We start from the raw sequence: 25,913 nt of genomic DNA, 5'->3' as shown, positions 1-25,913 counted from the left end.
CTGTATATTTACTATTATTAAACCAAAGTGAGAAGTTTCATAAACTTTTGTTGGATGAAGCTTTATGATTTAATTTTGCAACTCAATGCACCTCACACTTGACATAGTCTATGTGACTATTTTACTTTCAATGCATTTATTTGTTATGCTCTTGGCTAGTTTGTGTTTTGCTGACACATTGAAAGACCCTTGGTCCAGATCACCGCGGGCCTTCGGCAGTTTTTAGACCTAATCCAGGGTACAAGTGACGCATCAGCTTTACCAATAACCTGTCGCGAACATCAGCTATCCACTTGCCTGGCTTTCTTCTTCTGTTTCTTACCAAACGTAAACGCCCTGTACTTAACATAGGCCCCTAAAACCTCGCACAGTACATTTATGCCATGTTTTTCTGGACGATAAGTAGACCACAAGAACTATGGGAGAGCTCCACCCATCGCACTGGGCTATCTGTTGTGCTTTAGTAGTGTCTACAGGTTATTTCAATTTCAGCTAGAAAAGAAGCTGGTTCGACAAAAGTTGAGTGTTTTTTAAATTACTATAAGCTATAGGCCTACCCTTCATCTCCGCTATCGTAACCTCTGACAGAATAGAGCCTGCCATTACTTTGCAGCACTGCATCAAAACGTATTGAATTGTAATTGCCGCTCAATTTTTAGTATTGAAAATATAACTACACTCTAGGTTCGTGTCACTTGTAGTGTGTGAGTGCATGTCATAATGAAAGGCTGAGCTGTCAGGAAAGCTTTTTAATCTATACATTTTCTTTGCCTGTTGAATGATGGTAAATAATTTAAATAAAACAATATAGGCTAGCCTGGGAGACTAAGAATAGACTAATGGGAGACCTAAGAAGCTCCCAACATCAAACCAAAAGAAATAGCAGAATAGAGATTCGAAGTTACAGACGTCGCATATAAAACCGTCTCCTGCCGTCGCTGGTATCCGCTCTGTTTATTCATCAATATAAATTGAACACCCCAGTTTTGCATGTATTTGCCTACGTAAAGCGGTGCGACAATCAGCTCAATACACGCCTGGCAGTGACGGACATGGGGCAGCAGGCGGCGTCCGTCGGGAATTTAATAAATCAGGTGAAGCACTAAATGGAAACGCGATTTAACCTGCGTTAAGTACGCTCCCACTTTGCTATCTTCAGGCACTTTGAGGGCAGCGTGTAGGTTAAGCATCGCTGTCTGAATTATGTTGCCGTCTTTTTGATGAGTAGTTTCGGAATGTTCCTGTTCGTCGTAAATGCCATGTTAAGGACTAGTCAACTACATTGATTGTTTCCGGGGATGGGATACTTACGTTTGTAATCTTTCTTGTGGACTTAGACTGCATTTCTCAATTCGTTTGGCATGTAGGCTTAGTTAGGATCGGAGTCAGATACGCATGGGCTAAGTATAGGTAAATTATTATGTTTTCACTTAACTTAAGGTGGAGCACAGAGAGTTTGTCATTAGATGATTTCATATTTGGCGGCATCATATCATATTGGTCCTGTTGAACTTGTATGTGTTGATTTACACATTCTTGAGCCATACTTCAGTTTACTTCCTCAACAGTGCAGCATAGCTTTGCGCGCTTGGTTCTGGGCAAAAACTGTGAGAAAAAATGACTGGTAGCCCTCGACTCCGTAGCAATACTGCTCCGACGCACAGCCCCACAGATGAGAAAGACGATGGGCAGCCCGTTGGCCTAAAGAAGCAGATCGGCCTTGTCAGCGCATGTGGAATTATTGTCGGTAAGTCCTCAATTACCCACTGCATAGTCAAAAAACTTTGAGGGTATGTCTGTGTTTTTCCTGTGATTGAGTGATAGGTCGGCTTCATATAGCTTGAATTTATATTAACATATAGCCCTTGTTGTTCCCTTAATTGTTGCCCATTCTTGAATTATTGTTTGTGGCCATTGGTCCACTTACAGCCTATTGCAGTCATTTATCAGAAGAATTCTGTGCAATTATTAGGAGGATCAAATTATTTCAACTGGTTGTGTTGTGCATTCCTGATTGCATGATCATATGGACCACACCCTTAATTTCACCTGAACATGGAAACATACCAAGCCCTGCAGGGATGCAGCCAGCTCTCTAAGTGCAAGGTATTGGAGGGAGTTTATCTCCATGAGATGCATCATCATTTTGGGCAGGCTTCTTCAAAGGCCGTAGACCCTTCACCACCCTCACCTGTTGTTTGGAGTCCAGGCCATCTATTGTTGTATTGTAATATCAATGTGATTGCCGCAAATAGCTATATGGGTATTTTCTCTCCTTTGAGTTGTATTATGCATTCAAACAATCTGTCTTTGATGCATCACCAAGAAAAACATGTCACTTAACAGGAAATGCTAGATGAAAGGTCGGGAAACGCACCGCCCCTCTCCAATCCTGCCTTTCTCAAACTTGTTCGTTCTGAAGCCCAGTCATGTCTGACTTTGGGGTTATACGGCCAGTGGTTATATACGACCACTACACCCCTACTACCTATGCGTCTTTTTTTTATTTCACTTCATTAGCAAATGTATTTCCTGATTGCTAAACTTCTGTTTTCTTTTTCTGTCGATCTGTGGCCTATAGTTTGAGAAATGCTGCTTTATATGACCTGGCGTGCACGTGTGTGTATGTGTGTGTGTCCAGCTAGGGGTGGGTGGTATTTTACGGAGACCCCTAAGGGTCATAGTGGTGTGTTTTCCATTACTTAATTAAATTTTACAGTACTGGGTGCAGTTACATTTCAATGTCAGGTTTTAAAATATAATGGATGTAATTTATTTTTGGCAAATGGTGTACATTTATCCGCTGGTCTGAGTAAACATAAAGTTGAGACCAAGCAAACACCAGAAGTCGACACAACCCTACACAGGGGTATTCCTGGCTAAGAACTTTTGAGGGCTAATGGCTATTTTGATGATTTTTCAATGAAGTTTTAGTTTCCTGTTTTTTGTTATTTCAGCCATACAGAGTAAAGTCTGCTAGTAATTAGGGGCCTCATCATTTTTTTTGTTTTATTGTAACTGTTCATTTAGAGAAACTCTTCAAGCATTGTTTCATGTTTACAGTGTTAATGAATACTTGAATTAAAAATACTTTAACATCTTACTCTTTGTAATATTTTTGTATAAGTGTATGATCTTTAGTTAACAAATACCATGATCTAATAATGATACCATCCATATAGTTGAATAGACTGTGATCAAAATGTAAGTCCGTATCACCCACCCCTAGATCCTTCAGTATGGGCGACTGACCTGAATCATTGAATTCCCTGTCTAATTACAGAAATTGGCTGAGCCTAAATCCACCCACTGCTTAATTTATTTATTTATTTTTTGGGGGGGGGGTCTTAAAGTCCTGTGATGAGTCTCGATCAGCAAATGTGAAAGAAATTTAGACTCGCGGGCGGAGGCTACCCATTTCATGACACGGGTTGCGTTCAAGTTTGACTTAGGCTGACTTGATAGGTCAACTCGAAACAGCCTGTCAGTTTGGGAGGAGTTGAAAAAGACAGCAGTCAAGCCAATTGTAGTTTGCAACTGATGTGACCAACAGGAGAACTCCTGGGGGGTATTCCACGTACGTGGTTTAGTGACAAACCTGGATAAGTTAACTCAGAGTAAGTGGTAAACCTCCTAATAGAAAAGCCCTATGACGTTGTTTTGCTAGGAGAATGAACCAATGGGGGGTTCTTTTATTAGGAGGTTTACCACTTACTCTGAGTTAACTAATCCAGGTTTGTCACTAAACCACGTACGTGGAATACCCCCCTGGAATTGGGTTCGTTATTGTTGTTTGCATTATTGTTGATACAGTTGAAATTCCCCTTTTACTTTTCATTAAAATGAACATGATGCATTCAACAGGTCAGTATTGCAGATCACATAAATTCATGTGACACGGTGACGTTCTGCAGCACCGATGAAAGTCAGATAATATTTCTTACCAGCATGCATTGTGTTCAGCATGCATCAAGTTAAGTCAGAGTTTTGCAGCGCCAGATTAAGTTGATTGCCCCATTGATGAGCACCAAAAGGCTGACTGTCAGCTTGGCCTGGCAAAGTTCAGGATCATTTTAAACAGTAGAGGCATGTTGAGCCATTTACTACCCATAAAATGCCTATTTTTATAAGAATGACAAAATGACCAATGTTAACACCAGCACTGATGTGTTTCTTCACATTATATATGGGTCATTTAGTTTACAGCTCAAAAAACTACGCCTTTGAAATGTACCAAATATAGCACACCACACATTCACTGAGATTCATGTAGGGAAAAATATCAATCGGTGTTATTGCGTGCCCCACATCAGACTAGTTCTTCCTCAATATGTAATTCATGACATTCCTCAAATTAACTTTTTTCCCTTTTCTCCTTCCTTGTTCCCTTACCCACAGGTAACATCATTGGGTCTGGGATCTTTGTCAGCCCAAAGGGGGTTTTGGAGAATGCCAGTTCGGTAGGCCTGTCACTCATAGTGTGGGCAGTCACTGGCATCATCACAGCCATTGGAGCCCTTTGCTATGCTGAGCTAGGTGTTACCATACCCAAGTCAGGTGGTGACTATTCCTACGTTAAGGACATATTTGGCGGAGTTGCAGGGTAGGCATTGCTGCTGCATACACTCATGGGTATAGTGCAGGACATAATGGTGTTTTGTGTCTATAGCAAAGAGCTTGATTGACAAGGGTCTGTCTGTGTCTGTCTGTTTGATGGTATGTATGTACGCATGTGTGTGCACGTGCACACGTGCACACGCACTCTCTCAGGTTTCTGCGGCTATGGATTGCAGTGCTGGTGATCTACCCCACCAACCAGGCAGTCATCGCCCTCACGTTCTCCAACTACATCCTGCAGCCACTCTTCCCCTCCTGCCCTCCCCCGGAGAGCAGCCTGCGTCTGCTGGCGGCCGTCTGTCTCTGTGAGTATTTCCAGACAACAGGAAGAACACACAGCTCAGGAAAGGGCCTACAGGTCTATGGGTCTTGACTGGGTCTACAGAAATCCATGTGGATATTTGTTGAAACTTTTCTCTCCGTCTCCTAGTATTGCTAACCTGGGTGAACTGCTTCAGTGTGAACTGGGCAACCCGTGTTCAGGATGTCTTTACTGCCGGGAAGCTGCTAGCCTTGGCCCTTATTATCTGCATGGGACTGGTCCAGATCTGCAAGGGTATGTCTTTCCCAACATATTTATAATCCAGGGGAAGTGCTAACACCCTAGATATGTACTATGTTTCATCTATAAGTTTTTGCAGAATGTTGTCTTAAAGATTAATATATTTGAAGATATCCCTTGTTTGATGTTGCTGACAGTTTATTGGTACAGCGCTTGATTTGAAGCTTGTTCATTCAGTTTAACATCCTTTGCATTCAGGACAAAAAAAGAGCACAATGATGGCCTGTTTGCTTTGATAGTACTTCCTCATGTGTGAAGCATTGGTTGTAATCCCACAGCTACAGGAGCAGCCATGTAAGGAATGGATGAGGGAGTGGACTGAGCGTTTGTGTTCGTTTGCTGACCTATATTAGTTAATATGGAAACAAAGGAGCAGAGATGTGAATTGGAATGTGAGGGCTGGGGGGGGGGGGGGGGGGGGGGTACTGGCCTCTGTAAATGGGGGTGTGACATGAGAATGGCACAAGCTGTCCTATCCTTACAAAAGAAGATGCAAGTGTTATATTTCCTTCATGTTATGTGCGTAACAGGAATGATTGTTGCGTGTCATACAGGTTCTACCGGCATGTAGGTTAATGAGGTTTTAGGGGAGGAAGCTTTAAAAACCAAAAGCTCCTGAAAATGCCAGTGGTAAGACAAAATGGGATAGGAGTGAAGAGGGTATCACGCGGATAGAGGTGAACGGGACATAATGCATTGCTGTTGTGTTTACATTCTTTCAGTACACCTTCAGTACATGCCTGTCTATGCTCTTCATTCATTTGTAGGGGAGTATTACTGGCTAGAGCCGGTGCATGCCTTTGAACCTCTGCAGGACTATAATGTGGGGAGAATTGCTTTGGCATTCCTGCAAGGTTCCTTTGCCTATGGAGGCTGGAATTTCCTCAACTATGTTACAGAGGAGCTTATTGATCCATACAGGTAATGTGTAAATACTGATTTCACGTTTTTAATGTACTCCTACAAGGATTTCCAGAAGTGTAATTTCATAAATCACAAGACATTTTGATTAGGATGTACTGGATCTCCAACTGGAGTTGCAGCACTGGTCATAGTTGATTTTAGGGACATAACATAGGCTAATGCTTTAAAATTGGCAATATTAGTGTCAAAGCACATGTAGGCAGTCTGAATGCATAAATAGAAGAACATTTTACTTCAGTTTGAATACATCTGTCAGAATACCAATGAATCCATAAATGCACAGGTCTGAGATCTGCTCTATTTAATCTTCAGGAACCTCCCTCGGGCGATATACATCTCCATCCCTTTGGTGACGTTTGTGTACGTGTTTGCCAACATTGCGTATGTCACAGCCATGAGTCCTCAAGAGCTACTGGACTCCAATGCCGTGGCTGTGGTGAGACCACACACACAAACACACTCAGCCCCCTTTGCTAAGCAGATTATACCACTCATTATGTAATAGTGTTTTGTGGGCCAGTTCTTTAGCCAAGCATGATATTTTAATACACCATTTTAAAATTACATCTGTTTGTCAGGCTTTTCACCGCTCAGTTGGTATTAATTGAGTCTCCGGTCTCTGTCTCTCTCTAAGACGTTTGGGCAGAAGTTATTGGGAGTGATGTCATGGATCATGCCTATCGCCGTGGCACTGTCCACATTCGGAGGGGTCAACGGCTCTCTCTTCACTTCATCCCGGTCGGTTTACTCATATGTCCTTCATTCTCTCTCTGTTTCTTACTTCCTCATCCTGCCAGCTATAGCTAGCTAGCTACAAACAAGCTTAAACTGTGGGATTTGAGTTCCCCATTGTTGGAGATTGTCATTGCATGGTTCGGACTGTTTCTTTACCTTGTTGGCGTGTAAGGTATTGGGTTTTATGTCTTGTCTCTCAGCTTGTTTTTCGCTGGGGCGAGGGAAGGACATCTACCTAGTTTGCTTGCCATGATCCATATGGAACGCTGCACCCCAATCCCAGCATTACTCTTCACAGTGAGTCTCACACGTACACAACCCTTTTCATTCTCTTATTTTCAAAATATTATTTTGTAATTGAACTTTGAATTGTTTTAGATTTAATTATTTTATTCCTTTTTTTCTTTAGTGTCTGTCAACACTCCTGATGCTCTGCACCAGTGATATGTACACACTAATCAATTACGTTGGCTTCATAAACTATTTCTTCTATGGAGTCACGATCGCTGGACAGATTGTACTGCGCTTCACACAACCTGACCTGTGTCGTCCAATCAAGGTATATTTGATGGCTAAAGAGAATGCTGGCACCACAAACATCTCTTCAGGCTTGTAACTTGAATTTGTTTATTGTGTTGTTGTGTCACTTGAATCTATTTGTTGTGTTGTGCAGTTTATACTGTACCGAACAAGTGTTGGTCTTTCACCCATCTGGTTCACAATTATGTGCTGTACAAATGATTTATTTTAGAGAAGTTGAACTGCTCTTCCTCTTGATAGGTGAGCCTGGTGTGGCCAGTGATCTATCTGTTGTTCTGGGCCTTCCTGCTGGTCTTCTCTCTGTACTCTGAGCCTGTTGTGTGTGGCACTGGCGTCGCAATCATGATGACCGGCATCCCTGTTTATTTGCTCTGTGTGTACTGGGAGAGCAAACCAAAGTGCTTCAATTCTGCTATTGGTAATGCATTTTCCTTTTTAGTTTAATTTGTCTGGGCTGGTGATGAAATTGAACAAAAGTAAATTAGCAAGATCAGTTATAACCACAGAGAAAATGTTTTTTTGTGTCTGTTAATATTGCCGTCATACTTTACTTTTTTTGTCTCACACACAGCTGCAGTTACACACTTGATTCAGAAACACTGCATGGTTGTCTACCCTTTGGAGGAAGGGAGCAAAGAGGTGGACACTAGCGATGTGACTGCAAACTTGAATGGATCAAGCAGCAAACAGTGAGGCAGACACAGGGTGTGTGTTCGCGCAGGCTGAAGCTGTCAAACACATGTTCATATCACAAGAGGAGAGGTCTGATGGCTCCCAGAATCCACTCTGTTGTACTCAAGGGTCAAAGGGCAGTTACCCTGTGTTCTGTTATCTGTCCCTTTTCCTGATTGTTTTCATGCATATTTATATACCCATCTCTCTCTCTCTAAAAGGAATGTTCTTTGCTGAAAGACATTGTTTATGGATGTGGAATTGTTAATGTCTACTATTCATAATTATATTTACATCCATGTTATTACTTTGGAATAACTCTTTATGAGCTTGAGCAACTTGAATTAACCTTTAAGGTCACAAGAAAGCATGGCAAAATGTGCCTTAAATACTCTCAATGCAACCCTCTGAGCTGCTGAGTAGAGAAAAGTATTATATGCGTGTAAAAAGATATTATACAATTGCCTTACCAGAAGAAGTGTTATTTTAATGTATTTGGTATGTCTGGTCTTATATTCCCTTTTTCTATAAGAGTATTAATTGATAAAAAAAAAGCCTGAATTTTGAAGATGGATTTTCACAGCGCCCTGAGGTACCTACCTAGAATTGTGTTAAAGTTGGTAGGCCACTAACATTGTTTTTGTAAACAGGTTAATTAAAATGTCCTTAATATATTGATCGTTATCCTTTTTTGACTAAATGTTTTGTCTACATGGATGCCTCTTGAATTTTGCTTACCTACAAAGAATTCTAAAGGTAAGGAAGAAAGGCAAATGAATTATGAATTTAAAATCAAGTCATTCTATGATTAACACTGGACTAGAAACTCAAGCAGGCCAACATGCACACTTCACACATCAACAAATGATGAGTGTAAATAAGAACTTTGTCAGTATTGATGCCAGCACAAAATGGTAACACATTTTAGACAAATTTAGATCTTCTCAAACATGCTTAAGAATCCATAAGCCAAATGTCATTACAATAAGGATTTGGAGTCTATGTTGCTTTGCGGATGTGAAAAACATCTGCTTGTAAATTCAATAGCCACTGGAAATGTACCTATTCATACAGTGGTGAAAGCATGCAAGGAATGTTTTTTTTTTTTTTTTTTTTTAAGTAAGCTATTTGTTCAGGTTTATATTTGAGTAAACCTAGGGTAATTTCACCTGTTTTATAGAGTGATCTTAGAATAATTAAATGGAAATATTTCAATACAAAAAGATGCTCTTCCAAGCCAAGTTTGAAGCTCTTATCAAGCATCCTCGGACCAAAACATTTAGTATGTTGCTATTCCGACAGGAACCTCTGGTGGCGGTAGTGCTGCTATCGTGGTAGGCTATAGGCTACTGCATTGGTGTACGGTGGATGGCTAGCGAGTTAAATGTTCTATGAAAGACCTACCCTACAGCTAACTACGCCCCACCTATATCACTTACTTGAAAAATAACTGGGAATAACCTAAAGAATAACCCACAAACCTATTTATACCCCCTAATCTGGGAGGAATTTCCACTTTCCAAGGTAAGATCCATAATTCAGATAACCTAGCTAACCCAGCTAACGTCCAAGGTTAGGAAAGATATATCTTACTGCATGATCTTGTAAAATCGTTTTTTAAGTTTTGTCCTGTCTGACTTTGTATAATTTTCTGAAGCGATGCTAGTGTCATGGTTGAAGCACCATCACTAGTGAAGAGTGAAATCCGAGGTCTGGTAGAATGCTATCAACACTCGTTTGTCGCTAACTTGCACGGGCACGGCAGCAGTTTGTTTTCGATTATTATAATTGTGCATTTCTTGACAAGAAATACCATACAGTGTAAGTTACAGGCGACACCGTAACAGTCATTTGTTGGCCGAAAGAATGGACAAGCCTGCTATGTTACATTACTCAGCCATTACGACGAGTTTGACTCGCTAGTGGGTTGAGTTTCGTATCACACCAGTAGTCCACTGTAGTGAAATTCCCGAGACATTACATCAAAGCTTTGTATCAAACTACTTAAGACAGCAACTTCGCCCATGTTACCAATGGATGGGGCTTGACTGACTACAGTAGCATACAAGGAAATGACTCTGCTAAGCCCAGGTGTATAATTTACAACACCTGCACCACGGAAGTACACCTGTGACCTCGCGACTATCAACACAGGAAATGCACGAGCCCCGCAGAGAGACTTTTCACCACGACACATTTTGGACTAGGGCTTTAGGCTAAAATATATTAACTTATTGAATCGATACTGATCCGGATCGGTCTGTGTGTTTTCTTTAGGGGCTCAAGTATGGTGAGTTCACAAACCTTGACATTCAAAGGACGCGTGTGGTAGACCCTTATATCCAAGGTCTTTTAAAGCGCATTGTCGCGAACTGTGTGCTTTAAATGCTTCTGCGCCATGTAGGTGCGTAGTGTAACTTAATCATCCTTTCTAACGTTCTCTCCTTACTTGTGTCTCCAACCACACACTTGCAGACAGACATGTCTCCATCAGTGCGTTTGCAGGAGATGATCCGAGTGATCCGCAGCGCCCGGACGCAGGGAGAGGAGCGAGGCGTCATCCAGAGAGAATGTGCAGCCATCCGCGCACAGTTCCGACAGGGCGACAATGGGAGCCGATCACATAACCTGGCCAAACTGCTCTATGTGCATATGCTTGGGTACCCTGCACACTTTGGACAGGTAAGGCACCTTTGCGCATGTCGAATAGTCAGGTGAAGGACAGAACCAGAGAATGTGGAAAGGTGTATTGCTTTTTCCTAAATTCCCACTTTGTTTTCCCTTTCTCTGACTCCCTCCTCCCCTCTGTCCTTGTCTTTCTTTGTCTCTATTTTAGATGGAGTGTGTGCGACTCATTGCCAGCCCCAGGTATAATGAAAAGCGCATTGGTTACTTAGGTGCTATGATGCTCCTTGATGAAAAGCAGGATGCCAGTCTTCTCATCACCAACTCCATAAAGAAGTAAGAATGGAACTTTAGCCTTTTTAAGTGCTGGTGTTTGTCCCATGAGTCCTTGAAATGTGCCGGACAACTGTTACCATTTAGAGAGATAATCCTTATCATTCATTTTTGTGAACACACCATACAGAACACTAAAATTCCGCAACATTCTATCACAAATGTAAAATATTCAATGCTATGTAGAAGTGCTAACAAAGAAGTTGTTGCTGTCTTTATTGTTTAAGCCTCTTTACATATTTGTTATTCTGTTCTTGGTAGACACCTATGGTCTAAAAGCACCTTGCACCATGTTAGAAGTCTTTTGCCTCTCTCAATCACTCAAACACTCCCTCTCTCTATGTGTCTCTCTCTTACACACACACACACACACACCAATTCTTACCATATGTCTGATATTCTTCCCATCTTTCCGACTCTTTCAGTGATCTGTCCCATAGCAGTCAGTATGTCCAGTCTCTGGCATTGTGCACGTTAGCCTGTATGGGGTCGGCAGAGATGTGTCGAGACTTGGCCCCAGAGATAGAACGCCTCCTCAGAGCCTCCAACTCCTACATCAAGAAGAAGGTAAACAACTCTGTCATTTTCATTGGGTGGCCAACTGTTTTTTTTTTTTTTAAAGCCAGAGCTGTACTTGCTTTAATTTATTTCCTTATATATATATATATATAACACACACACACACACATTTTTGATACATGCACCTGCACACACCCACTCACTGACACACACACACACAGTAGACCATTTCCAAAGTACATTGAATATGTTTTGATTATGTTTTCAGGCTGCACTTTGTGCAGTGCACATTGTGAGGAAAGTTCCAGAACTGGGAGAGCTGTTCACTCCCTCTGCGCGTTCCTTGCTTTCTGAGAAGAATCATGGTTGGTGTCACTGATTACCTATCATGCAGATGTAATGTGTGCCTATTGGTAGTGAGTCTATGGTGTCTAATGTTTTTGTATGTCTTGTAGGAGTTCTACATGGTGCTGTAGTCCTCATCACAGAGCTGTGTGAACGCAATTTAGACACCCTCGACCAGTGCCGGAAGGTAGCAGACATTTTTCACTACACATACACACACACATATTGTATATAGAGACATAGATAGAAAGTTGAAGAGAGAGAAAAATAAATAGATACTCCATATGTGTAATGAATCGGAAGACAAAATATGACAGCATATTTCTCATTTCCTGTTTCTGTCTGATGGTCCATTTCTTTCTGCTTCTAGGCTGTACCAGAACTTGTTCAGATAATGAAAGGCCTGGTGATGTCCGGTTACTCACCAGAACACAACGTTGCTGGCATTAGTGACCCTTTTCTTCAGGTGGGTCTTGTTCAGAGTTGAGAAGTGAGAATATACTCCACTAGGATATTCCATTATCTTACTTACATATAGCACTTACTCATGCACGTTTTCTGTTTCGTATGCACAGGTGCGCATCCTGCGTTTGTTAAGAATTCTTGGACGCAATAATGACACTGCTAGTGATGCCATGAATGACCTGCTGGCTCAGGTACATTGTATGGATGAGTACAAATATGTTTCAATGATGTTGTGATTAGTGTGATCTCTAAAAGTGTGTTCTTCACAGCACTGTTGTAACACAACAGCTATCGTACAGACACATTCTTATAAAGTCTACCTGTTAGTCTTCCATGTTTGCACTATGTCTAGACAAAGCAGTGTCTCTGATATAGAATTGAATTATTTGTATAATGCAGTTATGACTTTTCCCTTCAGTACATTGATTGTGACCTCAGTATGTAATGCGTGTTGTGTTTTGAGCACTTTTTTTACCCATGTGTATGTCTGTAGGTGGCTACGAACACAGACAGCAGTAAGACTGCAGGCAGTGCTGTCCTGTATGAGACTGTGCTCACCATCATGGACATCAAGTCAGAGAGTGGGCTCAGGGTAAGGCTTCGGGCTGCTCTGGGTAACTCCTGCCCCATACTCTACTTAACGCCATTGGCACACCACATAATCCCACTGACATTCCACATAATCCCACTGACATTCCATATAATCCCACTGACACTCTACATAACCCCACTGACATTCCACATAATCCCACTGACATTCCACATAATCCCACTGACATTCCACATAATCCCACTGACATTCCACATACCGTAATTTCCGGACTATTGAGCGCACCTGAATATAAGCCTCACCCACTGAATTTTTTAAATATAATTATTTTTAACATAAATAAGCCGCACATGTCTATAAGCCGCAGGTGCCTACCGGTACATTGAAACAAATTAACTTTACACAGGCTAAAATGAATATCAAAAGTAATACAATAGTGATGCATACTATTAGTTTTGCCAGTTACGATAAGTGCACTGTTGCTTTAAGAGAGCACCGTTGCAAGAGTCAATCAGAAGCTAGAACGTTAGATTGAAGACAGTGAGATAGAAGAAAGACTCTAAGTTTGAAACCAGTGAGCTAAAGAACTTGAAAAGACTGGATTTGTATTGTTGTAAACTGTTTTGAGTTGTGTTCTGTCTACGCCGGTAGACTGTGGTTATTTTGACATTAGTTAAGTTATTGAGATACTGAGAAATCGCGTGGAGCTAAGCATCCATGCGGCTGCATCCATGCTAGCATTCTAGGTCCACAAAGCCACCGTAAACACAAAGACAGCGTATACAGTCACAGGTATCATAATCCATTAATTAGCCGCGTCGTTGTTTAAGCCGCGAGGTTCAAAGCGTGGGAAAAAAGTAGCGGCTTATAGTCCGGAAATTACGGTAATCCCACTGACACTCTACATAACCCCACTGACATTCCACATAATCCCACTGACATTCCACATAATCCCACTGACATTCCACATAATCCCACTGACACTCTACATAACCCACTGACACACTACATAACCCCGCTGACACTCTACATAAGGCCACTGAACTTACACAGAACCCCACTGCATAGCACTTGTTGTGAAGTCTGAGTGTTCTTTTAGAAATGCACAAAGGCCTTACAACACTGAGATTATGAAGTGGGGATTATTTTGAAAGCTCTTTGGCTGGTTGTGTCAGACTTCCTTTTTTCTCTATATTTCAGGTTCTCGCCGTGAATATATTGGGTAGATTTCTTCTGAACAATGACAGGAATATACGGTAAACCTCCATTTCTTTCTTTGTATTACTGACATAGCAATAGTGACTGGTTTTATAGCCAGTTTTAAACAGGTACCTCAGATCCTTGGTACAAATACAAAACATAGCTATGTGAAGGCTGAGGTTTTATTTGTCCTGTTGGCCCAGAGGGCTTTACCCTTCCTCTCCTGTTCCATCTGCTGAAAGAAATCTGACTTCAGACTATTTTAATCTGTGACGCTGGGCCAATCAGAATTTTTCCATGTAGGGTTGACATTACCCAGCAGGTTTTTCTAGTTCGATAACCACTTCCTCAGTGATGGCCTATTACGTTTACTTGGTTGTCAGTGAGGATTGACACAGTATAGGTCAGAGTTATTAGTCAAATATGCGTAATGCAATTGCTAAGATGGATATTCACATTGGTATTTTCAACATTACTTTTAACATTTATGAGTAATTATTAATTCTACTTAATTCAGAAAGACATGACTGTACAGGAATAACAAGAGATGATGAGTATTATGTAAATGAGGCAGATAAAATAATGGTTTAAATCATGAAATTAACTACATTGTGACCCACTGGCATGTATAGCGGTATGGCGTGTGTAGTCACATTAACATTGTTGCATTGTCATTATATGTGCCCCCCCCCCCTCGTTTGTATTCACTTATTTCATTCCAACAAATCTGTTTCAGTTACGTGTCTATGACGTCACTTCAGAAAATAGTTCAGACGGACCACAATGCTGTTCAGCGACACAGGGGGACCATTGTGGACTGTCTGAAGGACCAAGATGCATCTGTTCAACGGTATGACAAGGGTCTTTCTCCTAAGGCATTGTTCAGCTGTGTGTGTGTGTGTATGTGTATCAGACATGCAGTCTAATTAGTATACATATATTCTTTTTCCCCACAAAAAGTAGCCAAAAATTCATTTTTTAATACAGGCATCTAGCAGTTTCCTACACATATGGTTCTTATGACATTCCCGTGATGTTATTTCCTTCCCAGTCGGGCTCTGGAGCTGTCCTTGGCTCTGGTATCCGCGGTGAACATTCGCTCCCTGATGAAGGAGCTCCTCCTCTTCCTCTCCAGCTGCCCCCTGGAACTGCGAGCGAACACTACCTCGGGCATCTTCCTCGCTGCTGACCGGTACTGTGGTCTCGTCTCCATCTCCATCTCCACCTGACTCTTTGTAGCTCCAGTTCCTGTGTTTCCTGCACTTGTGGGTTTTCAATGCATCTCTGCCACTGTTACGGCACGACGGTGCCACTGCACATCTCTCTCAGCGTCTCTCAGTGCAGCCTCAGTGTTGTCCACTTGACTGAGCGTCTCTGTGGTTCTTTGTCTGTCTGTCTGTCTGTGGCCGTGGCCAGTGCCATATGGCACCTTAACTGTCTCTCCATGCATGGTGCTGCGTGTGGTCTCTGTCTGCCTGTCTGTCTGTGTGGTCGTCAGAGCAGCACTACTGAACCCCTCTCCTCTCTCTCTCTCTCTCTCTCTATGTGTCTCTCACTTGTTCTCTTTCTCTCTGTCTCTTTGTGTCTCGTCAGGTATGCACCCTCTCAGCGCTGGCACATTGACACCATCCTGCATGTCCTCACCACGGTAAATACCCCTGCACCAGATCACAGCCAGAGCGCCCAACATGCATGCCTCAGTCAGGATTAATAACTCTGTGGCCCATCAAAACTGGTTAAATGGCACATGACAAACCACGAACCAGTTTGATTTTCATGTGGCATCCATTTTGGACAGATATTCCCACTTGGCACAGGTTGAAATATTGTTTGCTTTTAAATACATCAAGGTATTATTAAGATATTATGCTGACTCTTCACATTGTCCCAAATGCTTCTCATGTGCCTTTGTAACCATTTTTAACCCAAGTGTGCCAAATAACTTAAACAGCACGTTTGTCAACTAAACCCATATAGAGTACGAGATGACTGGATGGTTCTATGAAGTTGTGTTTAAGTGTAAGACCTGTTTCTGCAGGCAGGGGGCGATGTGAGGGATGAAACGGTGCCCAATCTGATCCAGCTCATCACCACAGCCTCTGACCTGCACAGCTACACCGTCCACAAGCTGTACAGGGCACTGGTGGCCGACATCCAACAGGTCTGTCACATGTGCCACGTCTGGATCTGTATGAATGTAATACTATTTGCAGGTGTGTGTTCGTGTGTGTTTTGCCCTGTATTAGCTGTCATTGGTAGCCTCCATTTTGTGAAGCCTCTTGCTGCGATCTGTAGGAAGGTGTGGTTACTTGTCTATGTCTGGAGAAGGCAATGTCACCCTTACCTTTTGATATTTAATCTTTATTGGTATTTTAAGTATTTGTTGACTCGGATTAAATAATATCAAGTGTGTGTGTGTGTGTGTGTGTGTGTGTGTGTCCGTCCTTGTAGCAATCCCTGGTGCAGGTGGCCTGTTGGTGTATTGGCGAGTATGGGGACCTGCTGATGAAGGGGGAATGTGAGGAGACCGAGCCGGTGCAGGTAAGCCATAGTGCAGACGGCAGAAGCACTACAAGGAGCGGAAGAGAGAGGACCAAATAGGAAGACAGAAAATGCAAGGGTGCCAACACAGAAGGATCGACGTGTAGCCACACATCCATAACTTGTAAAAGTCTGCTCAATGATACCAGCGTATTGCTGTCCACTTCCAGGTGACAGAGGACGATGTTCTGGATGCCCTGGAGACGGTGCTGCAGTCTCACATGTCGTCGCCGGCGACCAGAGCGTTTGCCCTAACAGCCACCATGAAGCTCAGCACGCGCATCACAAATAATGTGGAGTGAGTCACGCTGATGGGGCGGGGGAGGAGGGCATTGGAGCATTCTGTGTGTGAATCAGCACTGAAATTACATTTCCACACAAGAATGTCATATATATGCTGAATTACATTTATACTTCCTTATGTACTTTTTTCTCTCTCCATTTCTCCCTCCCTCAAACTCTGACAGTCGTATAAGGAGCATTGTCAGTATCTACGGTAGCTGCATTGATGTGGAACTCCAGCAGAGGGCGGTGGAGTACAACGCGCTGTTCAAAAAATATGATCACATGAGGTACTGCATTCATCATGAGCATTCAACAGAAATTCATAACAAATATTGTTGCTCTTGTTGTGATAGGACAATCTGTGTGGGTGTAAGGTCTTAGTATTAGTGAAGGATAATGGGCAACTTATGGAATAATAGTAGTACTTCTAGTAGTCTGTCTGATGTTCAGTAAATGACAGACATGTGAGAGGGTTGTTTAGTTTAGTCTCTTCTTTTGATCTCTAAACATGCCCTGCATTTATGGTCTGATATATCTCATTCTTCATTTGATGACGGTCTTTAGCTGTGGTTGCCAGGTTGGCTCAGTGTGGTGATGAAGTAGAGTTCTTTCAGAGCTGCTGTGTTGGAGAGGATGCCAGTGATTGACAAGAACTCACCAGGTCATATTAATGGAGACTTCACAGCAGGGGTCAAAGAGTCAGAGCTGGTCAAGGTCAAACAGGTAGAAGCTGACCGGCCTCAGGAGACAAACCAGGTACACTCTTTAATCTACATTTTATGTAAATATTACACTATTTCATACAGATACCACAATTTAGTTATTTCTTTGCGACTTTGATCTTGTACAGACTTTGTCATGAGCTCCACTCTGTTGCTTTTTCATAGGCCTGTGACCTGCTGGGTCTGCTGGGTGACTCGGACCAGCCCTGGCAGCCTAGCCCAGCCCAGCCCACCACGGCCCCCAGCTCTGCCAGCACCAACATGGGTGGAGACCTCCTGGACCTGCTAGGGGGACTGGACCCCATTCCAGGTTAGAGAGACCGCTAGTCTGGAACAAACAAAATCAGCCTGCAGCTTGCTTTATTTCACTGACAGAATTGACTAACCAGTGGTATATCTGTTGTAGCACCAGCTGTTACAGTCTACGAGAAAAACGGCTTGAGCATTAAGCTACAGTGTGACAAGAAAATGGATACAGGAGTGACGGTTACCTTCACCGCCTCCAACTCCTCGGACAATGACATCAGCAGTTTTACTTTACAAGTGGCTGTACCCAAGGTCTGTTGAACTGGAACTTTTTTTGTCTGTTTTGGTGTTTTTCTTTTTTATCCCCCATGTTGGTTATGCCACACATCAATACATTAATTGTTGTGAATGTGTGTACCTAAGTGTTCGTATGCATCTAATATGTTTGGTTACCCAGAGTTTTTTCAAACATGTTAATGTTACAGTATCTAGTCAGGATAAAGGCTTGGGTAACACCTTTCTTCACTGACCTTTTTCCTCAGAGTGTTCAGCTGCAGATGAAGGCTCCGAGTGGTGATGTCATCCCAGCCCAGGGAGCAGGTCATGTGATTCAGACTGTCCTACTCAACAACCCCAACAAGGTGAGCATCTTCATCAGTTTTACGGCGTGCGTTTTTTTCCGATTGTCCTGAATTAACCATCCAGTAACAATTTTCTTGCTGACATTATAACTTTTTTGAATGCTTTTGTTTCCTGTCAGGTGAACCTGAAGATGCGTGTTCGTGTGCAATACTCTAAACAAGGCTCTGTGTGTCAAGACATGCTCCAGATCGACTCCCTCCCCACTCCAGCCTTGCAGTGAGCTGCCTGCCTGTCTGCTCGAGAGGCCGGCGAACATCGTCACTCTGTGGGCACCTTGTCCTCAGCCCAGCAAGAGGGGCTCTCTGTAGACTCTCTTTGGCAGCTGTATGACTTACTGGATGGTTGGTTTGTTTGGTGGTTTGACCACATGCTCTTTTAACCTGACCTGAACGGATCCAGTCACAGGCCTAAGTAGCCTGGCCTTCCTACACATAGGGTGACCAGGTGTCCCACTCTGCATTGTGCTGCACCGCATTTTGACTCTTGTCCTGCATCCTGCATAATATCCCGCATTTCCATTGGTCATTTGTTTTTTAATTGTCAAAAATAAGAATAGCGCTACGTCAAAAGCAGCAATCTGGCTCATACAAATGCAACATAACCGGACTTTTACAAAAGCTTGGCTTTCAGCTAATGGCTGAGAGAGTAGTAAGGCACAGTCATGAAGGAGCAGTGATGGCTGTCAATCAAACTGTGCAGACGAGAGGCCAGTTAACTCGTACGTACCCCTACGTCACAAAAAAAAAAAACTTACACAGGTGTTTACAAGCCGAAAGGCAGAATACAAATGTTTCTTTTTCAGCTAGATGGACATTATCAAAGTTTTAGGTTTCCACTTAGCATTGGTAACATATTGCCCCACACAAACGTACTACTTGTCCTACATTTGGTCTGTTTGCATCTGGTCACCAAACCTAAACATCATAATTCAGTGCGGTTATTGTGGTCTGGCCAGCTTGTATGGGGATTGAGCGTTGTTTATTATCATAATGAGATTCCACCATGGAAATTTGGAAGAGTGGTGGAGCCAAAACTGCGCTGAGGTATTGAGTAACAATACCAGACAGCTGATATGGTACTCCTCAAGAGCAAAGTGCTTCTCATGACTGTACCTGCAGACCCACATAGTACCCCCATGCCTGTGTCTAGTTTTTAAGCAAAATCAGAACTCCCTGGAGGATTACATCCATTGCCACATAGGTGAATACTTCCAAGGCTATGTAACACCTCCCTATAGGCTATATGAAGCCATGTCTAAAGCCATATTTTTGCGGATTGCGCCTGATTCATGATTGACTGTAAGGAATGTGCTGAAGAAAAGAATAATACATATTACATTTAGTCTTTTTAATTACTGCTTTCATCCAAAGCATTTTAAAGCAAAGATTATAATTCATAATCTTTTATTCAAATTACAGTGGAGCCATACATACTGTGAGTGCTGGTGTTTGTGTGTAACTCCTTGGTACCGCTGTCAACATATCCCACTGGCTTTGCTACAGCTTTAACGCCGCTATTCATTATAGGTCCTATTTCCTGGTCCAGAGAACATTGCTGCTCTTTGGTCAGTTAGAGCCACATGATCACGATCCCTGAATGCCTTACCCACTTTTTTATATGCCTCTTTTCTTCAGCCCCTTTAAGGGCTACTACCTATCTTAAGTGCTACATGGATTTACGTTTCCTCTATTTTAATGACCGCAGAATTACTCTCCCAATTGGTGGGATAATCCCACAACCAGTATATTTTCTGAATGCTAAACCCAGTGCACTCTCCTCATTGGATCAGTTCACTTTTTAATCATTCACTAGGGTTACTAGGGCAACATTTCAAGCAAAACCGAACATGCTATTACAGGTCCAGTTTGTGATGTCACATCAGTATTTTCTAACTCATCATATTGACACTGTCAAATCCAATGCCTTCAAAACTTAAAATGGTCAGAAAATAATTTCCCTGGGTTAAAAATTAAAAAGTGTTTTACAGTAACTCTTCATTTCAGATATTTTATGAAGCATGTACAATATTATTTGGGAATACAGTAAATCTCAGTGTGTTTGACAGCAGTCAGATCCCTTTATGGAAGTGTTTGTACAGAGGACCCTACTTTTCTTCTATGAGTAATAAAGCACAACCAGTCTCCTGTACATGTACATTCAAGAGACAGGGATACACATGAATCATTCAGGCAAGTGGTTTATCTGGATAGACACCATCGGCACAACCAGGGAAGATTGTGGAAGTGAAGATTTCTTTGTTTGAAGTGAGTTTGGATTTGTCCTGTGTCATTTTTAAATAAAGTTTATTGTAAACCTCTGTGACCTTTAGTATTCCTCGTCAATATTCATACCAGTGACATTTAGTGCAATTTCACTCTAAAGACAGCACTCCACTTTAAGATGCAGTTTATGAGACATTTTCCATTTTTATTCACAGGCAAATAACCCAGTTTTCAGATTCTTTCACACAGTACACAAACATCACTCACACATGTCAAACATAGCTGTAGGTGGTAACAATTACATAATCAGAACAAGATAGATTTCACTATTGCGAGACATCCGTAGATGTGCTTGAAGATCAGCTGCTGCAACATTGTAGCTCTTGACCAGAGAGGTATTCCAAGCACGTTGTTTAGTGACAAACCTGGGTGAGTTAATTCAGTAAGCGGTAAACCTCCTTTAGCCTTATGGCATTATTCTCCTAGCAAAAGAAAGCCATATGGCTCTTTAAGAAGGTTTACCACTTACTCAGAGTTAACTTTGGAGATGTCACTAAACCACATACTTGGGATACCGCCCAGGATCCATGCTCCATGGTGCTCTTGTGGCATGACCAGGTGGTAATAGTGACTGAAATTCTAAGGTTGGCACACCCTGAGCAGGGGAAGATTACACAGGTGACAGGGCAAGGCTGGGACAGTGGGAGACACTGCCTCCTCTGAGGGCCAAAACTAAGTGCAACACAGACCCTCCCTGAATCTTGTAGTCAGCAGCTGTCTTTTCATCATTCCTGTGAAGAAAAAGAGGAGAAGGCAGATGGATCAAACGAGATGAGTAACTGGAACATTCTTATGGACATACATTCATGACAAATCTTTCAGTAATGTCCAGTTAAATTGCTACCACTTAAAAACACCATGACTATGCCTCTCGACTTACATTTGTTTCCCGCTGTAGATAAGTCTCTGTTGCTGGGGAGGAATCCCCTCTTTTTCTTCCACCCTTTCTTTGATTCTCTCAACCTAACCGAGAAAGATTAGTAGAATTGGGGAATAATGGTAACATTAACCATGGTACAGACAGAAATGAGAACAGTGGTTTACATACCTTGTCTGTAGGTTCTATGTCAATTTCTATTTCCTTGCCTGTCAGAGTCTGAAAGAACAAAAACAGACTTTTGGCGAGCTGATGAGGTGTAACGTTACCAGGCTATGTGTGACATTCGTTTAATGTTAGCTACAATGCAGCTAAAAACAAACACAGGCACGATAGCTAACGTCTACTTCGTTTGCTGTGCTGTCAAATCACAGCATTGTGAACTGTTCTGCGCCGCTGATAACCAAAATATGACTTGCTACATAACAGGATATAAACTGCATTTACCATACGTTGATACAACGTATGAGTAAATTACTAAACTAGTGCCCAATGTATTATGTTGATCGCTAACTTGCAGCTAGGAGTCTTGTAACAGTTACTTATTAAATACAAGTTAGCATGACGAAACTTAGCTAGCTCTAAAGCTAATCATTGAATGCTGTCGCCTATGTGAGAACCTGGAATGTTATTATAGCAGGCACAGATGCTGTCTTACCTTTACTTTGATCAACATGATGGGATTTACTTTAACACATACAAATATATGTATCAATCAAAGTTAACGCGTAAATGACAATGATCCCGTCCTTTTCTCGATTTTATAGCAATTTTGAGCGAACGCTATTCCTACACCTCTTCTTTTGGCGGAAGATTTGACTTCACTTCCTGCTTGACTCACAAACACGACCGCCTCTACCCCTTCACAAAAATCAAGGTTCCGGCATAATATTGCTTCTGAAGCGCCCCCACGAAAGCTGTTAAACCAAAACAAATTTTCAAAATATAAATTATCTTAAAATGTAGGTTACAAATTTCAGTTGTTATCATAACCAGTTCAGTAAACGAATGACGATCTAATCAAATATGACTGAAGCCACTCATTCATAGTGTAGTCTGCCTAAACTCCTTGGTTAAATCTTGCATTAGGCCTACTTCATGTGTGCTAGGCAATCGTTGAAAATGAAACCAGTGGGTGAAACAGGGAGTTTCATTTTAAATAGTTAAAACGTTTTCACTGCCTGTGAAATGTATTCTATTAACACAGAGACAAACAAACCAAAATAAAAGTGGAAGGAAGGTCATTTAACTGGTTGCTTTTTGGTGAAACTTTGATCGATTGTTTCTTAGATGCATCACAAATTAATGTTAACACCCACAACGGTGTGAGGTGTGATGTCTTCAACGATAGGTTAAGTGATTTGGCCAATTGGCTTTTGGACGAATAGACTCAACAGCAGGTGTTGAATGTTCAGTTAAATACCCCCCTCTCCAGCAGCATGAAAGGAACCTCACTGTTCAGACTCCTGTACCGCATGAGCCATGGTTCTTCAGCAAGAAGTTTTTCTTTTGGTAGTTGCCAGTCTATGTGCTGTGTTTGCAAAACATGGTAAGCATGAGCTAGCTTTAGACCTACTTACACTTATAAATTATGTCTGCAAGAGAATGTCACAATAGCCTTGTTTTTTTTACATTGTAGATATCCAAATAGAATGTGGAAAAGGCGTTGTGTTGGTGAGATTGAGGGTGGGACCGGAGCTGTCTGTGAATGTCTCCCGAATTTTACTTGGCAGCTGCTACGCGACGGAATTTGTTCCACTTCCAGAAGGTGGAGGGGACCTGTTTTTTCATTATGCATTAACTGCATGCCATTTTAAAAAGATGGTAAGTCAGTTTACCAGAGTTATGCTTTTTTCTAATTGTTCCACCTGCCTTGATGGTGATTTTCTAACTAATGGTTTTAGATCACTGAAGAGGCGGTCGTCTACAAAAACACACTTGCATACAGGCCAGAGTCTAAGCCTAAGCCAGCTGCATTATCCTTTCCTGTTGAATGTGCATATAAAAGGTAAAACAAGATGAAACCAGTGAAGTCTGTTTTTATGGGTTATGAATCCACAGTCCTATTTCTACAGCATCTTTCTCTTTCTATTTCTGTGAAAAGAAAAAAGGCTTGGACTCCTGCCTTCCTGAATCCTGGCTTCGCCAGTGCTGAGGGTCACAGCCAACTCTCCTTCCACATGGGGCTCCTTAATGGTACGTGATCACACATGGGGGGGTAGAGGACAACGTTTTTAAAATCCACACCTTTCAACTTTTTGTTTCACCTTACGACATGTAATCACTTTGGCTGCAGAGAATCTCACTGGCCCAGCACAGTCCAACTCCTTTCCCGTGGGCTCCTTCATCCCTGTGTGGGCTTATGTGGAGCAGCACGCCCATCAGCCCTTGGTGCTGCTCCTGGATGAGTGTGTTGCATCAAACAGCATAGAGTTGGAGCCAACAACAAAGGTCTATCCAATCATCACTAACCATGGGTAAGTTGCACCCTGCCTTTTCTCCATATAGCCAAATCTAAAAGCCTCAAGGGACTGGTATGTTTCCTAGATTTCTGAGCAAATTACCCAGGTTTCTTATGATGTTGTTTGGGTCTCCGTTCCAGTTTATTCTGCTTTATACCTTCTATAGGTGTCTTGATGATGGGAAGAATGGAAACTCTTTGTTTCTGCCCAGATACGAGTCTTCTGCAGTTGTTCTTTACTTGCAAGCCTTTAGTTCTTCTCTGGAAAAAGTAAGTATATGGCAACATTTACACCTAGGCAAAACCTTAAAGCACCTAGAAATGACCTGCAAGTAACCTGAAATTGATAGGGAGCATTGTGTCAAGGAACAACATGGTGAGTTGTGTTCTCATACAGCGGGGTGGATGGGATGCCATGGTAGAGTACATGTCCAGAAAAGTCTATACAGATCGAGGGGATGTGTTTTTGCTGGACTGTGCTTAACCATTAACCTCTGATCAATATTGGCAGGGATTACAATCCAATCATGGCTTTGATGAGGTATGTTGACCAGAGTTTTTATTCATTGTTTTAAATCTTTTTTATAGCTACTATATGGGATAATTATTTCTCTTTCCATTAGGTATACATCCACTGTAAACTTGTGGCATGGGACCCAAATATTTTTGATGAGGGCAAGAAGATGTGCAACTTTAACAAGGAGTTTGGAGGGTAATGTGTCTCCACGTTTAGCACAATCTGTATGATCTAATGGGTTTCAGACGACCACATTAAAATCATGTATATGATGTCCGTGGTAGCTGCTAATTTTTGCCTTCATTCTACTCGTAGTTGGGAACTTCTGGACGATCCATCTAGGAGTGCTGTCTGCAGTTGCTGTGACAGGGTCTGCAAACACCGTGCTAGGCGGGATGTGGACTCCGGTACTACCATTTTATTTATCTATTTTTGTAGTCATGGTCTGACATTTAGCCTTTTGACTATTTTTCTGAAAAATGTTGTGGTGTGTTTGAAGAACCTCAAGGGCTTGTTCAGAATGCAGTACTGGGGCCACTGATCATCACGAAAAACTAATTCCAGGAAGCGATTGAGCATACATTTAGAGGTATGGATTGTAGGCTGTGTGTCTGCCCTATCCAAAAAGGGTCAAGTATCTTCATTAGGCTGGATCACTCTGTCTAGATAACCAGAACTTTGATAAAGACAACAAATGACTTATACTGTTACTGATTTTTCTAGTGTATTGGCAGTTTGAATCTTGTTCTTTGCCTTGCAGGTGATCTGGAGTTTCCTTGTGTGTACTGACTGGTCCTGGGCATTTAAAGTGCACTTGCATGGCTCTTCTATCTTGTGTTTAAAATAAATATTTTCCAAACTGGACATTTGTATGGTCCCTTTATTTGAAATTACCATACAAGACTTTGCAATAGGATACTTTCTTTTCCAATTGCTTGTACTTGCACCCCCGAAGTACACTTTACTACATTCATGATCGTAGTAGAGGAGGGCATGCTGTGCCATTAAACTCTGACTTACAATCTTAATTCACACCGTTTGCTCTATGGTCTTTTTTTAAGTGGCACCCATTACCAAGCCTTTGACTAAATACATGCACCTCAAGATGCACTTCAGGGCTGCAGAAGTGCACCTTTATTAGTTTTGTGGTGCTGACATTTATCAAGAATACTTGTAACAAGCAGTATCTCACTGATTGACTGTCCATACACTGCTTAAGGACCATGTCAATGATCTTGGAATACTATCATATG

General features: G+C 42.0%; 4 protein-coding genes across 8 annotated transcripts; 3 read left to right on the top strand and 1 right to left on the bottom strand.

Annotated features, from left to right (window-relative positions):
- The first annotated feature begins 398 nt into the window (after positions 1-398).
- On the top strand, positions 399-8,724 carry slc7a8b (solute carrier family 7 member 8b). 4 transcript variants are annotated; one of them, XM_031559449.2, is made up of 12 exons: positions 400-518; positions 1,569-1,747; positions 4,399-4,603; positions 4,771-4,922; positions 5,048-5,173; positions 5,947-6,100; positions 6,416-6,539; positions 6,738-6,841; positions 7,039-7,135; positions 7,248-7,397; positions 7,619-7,796; positions 7,950-8,724. In XM_031559449.2, exons 2-12 carry the CDS (start codon positions 1,618-1,620, stop codon positions 8,069-8,071), a joined length of 1,542 nt encoding a protein of 513 aa, XP_031415309.1. In that variant the 5' UTR covers positions 400-518; positions 1,569-1,617; the 3' UTR covers positions 8,072-8,724. The 4 variants fall into 4 exon arrangements, with proteins under 4 accessions (XP_042559050.1, XP_031415309.1, XP_031415308.1 ...); XM_031559448.2 differs by having other exon boundaries at positions 400-1,094; XM_031559447.2 differs by having other exon boundaries at positions 400-1,747.
- Positions 8,725-8,851: 127 nt separating this feature from the next.
- On the top strand, positions 8,852-20,845 carry ap1g2 (adaptor related protein complex 1 subunit gamma 2). 2 transcript variants are annotated; one of them, XM_012835273.3, is made up of 22 exons: positions 8,852-9,574; positions 10,526-10,732; positions 10,887-11,011; positions 11,434-11,575; positions 11,796-11,892; positions 11,983-12,059; positions 12,243-12,338; positions 12,448-12,528; positions 12,831-12,929; positions 14,088-14,143; positions 14,824-14,937; positions 15,139-15,279; positions 15,681-15,735; positions 16,126-16,248; positions 16,539-16,628; positions 16,799-16,926; positions 17,096-17,200; positions 17,528-17,669; positions 17,801-17,945; positions 18,042-18,193; positions 18,424-18,522; positions 18,642-20,845. In XM_012835273.3, exons 2-22 carry the CDS (start codon positions 10,532-10,534, stop codon positions 18,741-18,743), a joined length of 2,370 nt encoding a protein of 789 aa, XP_012690727.2. In that variant the 5' UTR covers positions 8,852-9,574; positions 10,526-10,531; the 3' UTR covers positions 18,744-20,845. The 2 variants fall into 2 exon arrangements, with proteins under 2 accessions (XP_012690727.2, XP_031415549.1); XM_031559689.2 differs by lacking the exon at positions 8,852-9,574 and adding an exon at positions 10,085-10,340.
- Positions 20,846-20,929: 84 nt separating this feature from the next.
- On the bottom strand, positions 20,930-22,532 carry nedd8l (NEDD8 ubiquitin like modifier, like). Its single transcript, XM_012835272.3, has 4 exons — positions 22,341-22,532; positions 21,854-21,901; positions 21,686-21,768; positions 20,930-21,536 (listed from the first exon to the last, which is right to left on the bottom strand). The coding sequence occupies exons 1-4, from the start codon at positions 22,356-22,358 to the stop codon at positions 21,416-21,418; spliced, it is 270 nt and encodes an 89-aa protein (XP_012690726.1). The 5' UTR covers positions 22,359-22,532; the 3' UTR covers positions 20,930-21,415.
- A 569-nt stretch (positions 22,533-23,101) lies between these two features.
- LOC116218375 (zona pellucida sperm-binding protein 3-like) lies at positions 23,102-25,522 on the top strand. Its single transcript, XM_031559690.2, has 11 exons — positions 23,102-23,231; positions 23,322-23,506; positions 23,587-23,690; positions 23,787-23,878; positions 23,979-24,159; positions 24,311-24,413; positions 24,655-24,684; positions 24,767-24,855; positions 24,976-25,067; positions 25,160-25,249; positions 25,421-25,522. The coding sequence occupies exons 1-10, from the start codon at positions 23,165-23,167 to the stop codon at positions 25,216-25,218; spliced, it is 1,002 nt and encodes a 333-aa protein (XP_031415550.1). The 5' UTR covers positions 23,102-23,164; the 3' UTR covers positions 25,219-25,249; positions 25,421-25,522.
- Positions 25,523-25,913: the final 391 nt, after the last annotated feature.

The sequence above is a fragment of the Clupea harengus genome, chromosome 22 (genome assembly GCF_900700415.2).
Source record: "Clupea harengus chromosome 22, Ch_v2.0.2, whole genome shotgun sequence".
In the NCBI taxonomy this organism is placed as follows: Eukaryota; Metazoa; Chordata; class Actinopteri; order Clupeiformes; family Clupeidae; genus Clupea; species Clupea harengus.
The sequence above is the reverse complement of the archived record's forward strand: the minus strand, read 5'-3'. Positions and strand labels throughout refer to the sequence as shown.

Coding starts and splice junctions, on each gene's coding strand:
- slc7a8b (XM_031559449.2), top strand. CDS start 1,618: ATGACTGGTAGCCCTCGACTCCGTAGCAATACTGCTCCGACGCACAGC. Junction 4,604..4,770: donor ATATTTGGCGGAGTTGCAGG/GTAGGCATTGCT, acceptor GCACTCTCTCAG/GTTTCTGCGGCTATGGATTG. Junction 6,101..6,415: donor GAGCTTATTGATCCATACAG/GTAATGTGTAAA, acceptor TTTAATCTTCAG/GAACCTCCCTCGGGCGATAT.
- ap1g2 (XM_031559689.2), top strand. Junction 12,930..14,087: donor AGTCAGAGAGTGGGCTCAGG/GTAAGGCTTCGG, acceptor TCTATATTTCAG/GTTCTCGCCGTGAATATATT. Junction 17,201..17,527: donor AAAAAATATGATCACATGAG/GTACTGCATTCA, acceptor GAGTTCTTTCAG/AGCTGCTGTGTTGGAGAGGA.
- nedd8l (XM_012835272.3), bottom strand. Junction 21,769..21,853: donor ACATAGAACCTACAGACAAG/GTATGTAAACCA, acceptor TTTCTCGGTTAG/GTTGAGAGAATCAAAGAAAG. Junction 21,537..21,685: donor ATCTACAGCGGGAAACAAAT/GTAAGTCGAGAG, acceptor TTTTCTTCACAG/GAATGATGAAAAGACAGCTG.
- LOC116218375 (XM_031559690.2), top strand. CDS start 23,165: ATGGTTCTTCAGCAAGAAGTTTTTCTTTTGGTAGTTGCCAGTCTATGT. Junction 23,232..23,321: donor TGCTGTGTTTGCAAAACATG/GTAAGCATGAGC, acceptor TTTACATTGTAG/ATATCCAAATAGAATGTGGA. Junction 24,856..24,975: donor TTTAACAAGGAGTTTGGAGG/GTAATGTGTCTC, acceptor TTCTACTCGTAG/TTGGGAACTTCTGGACGATC.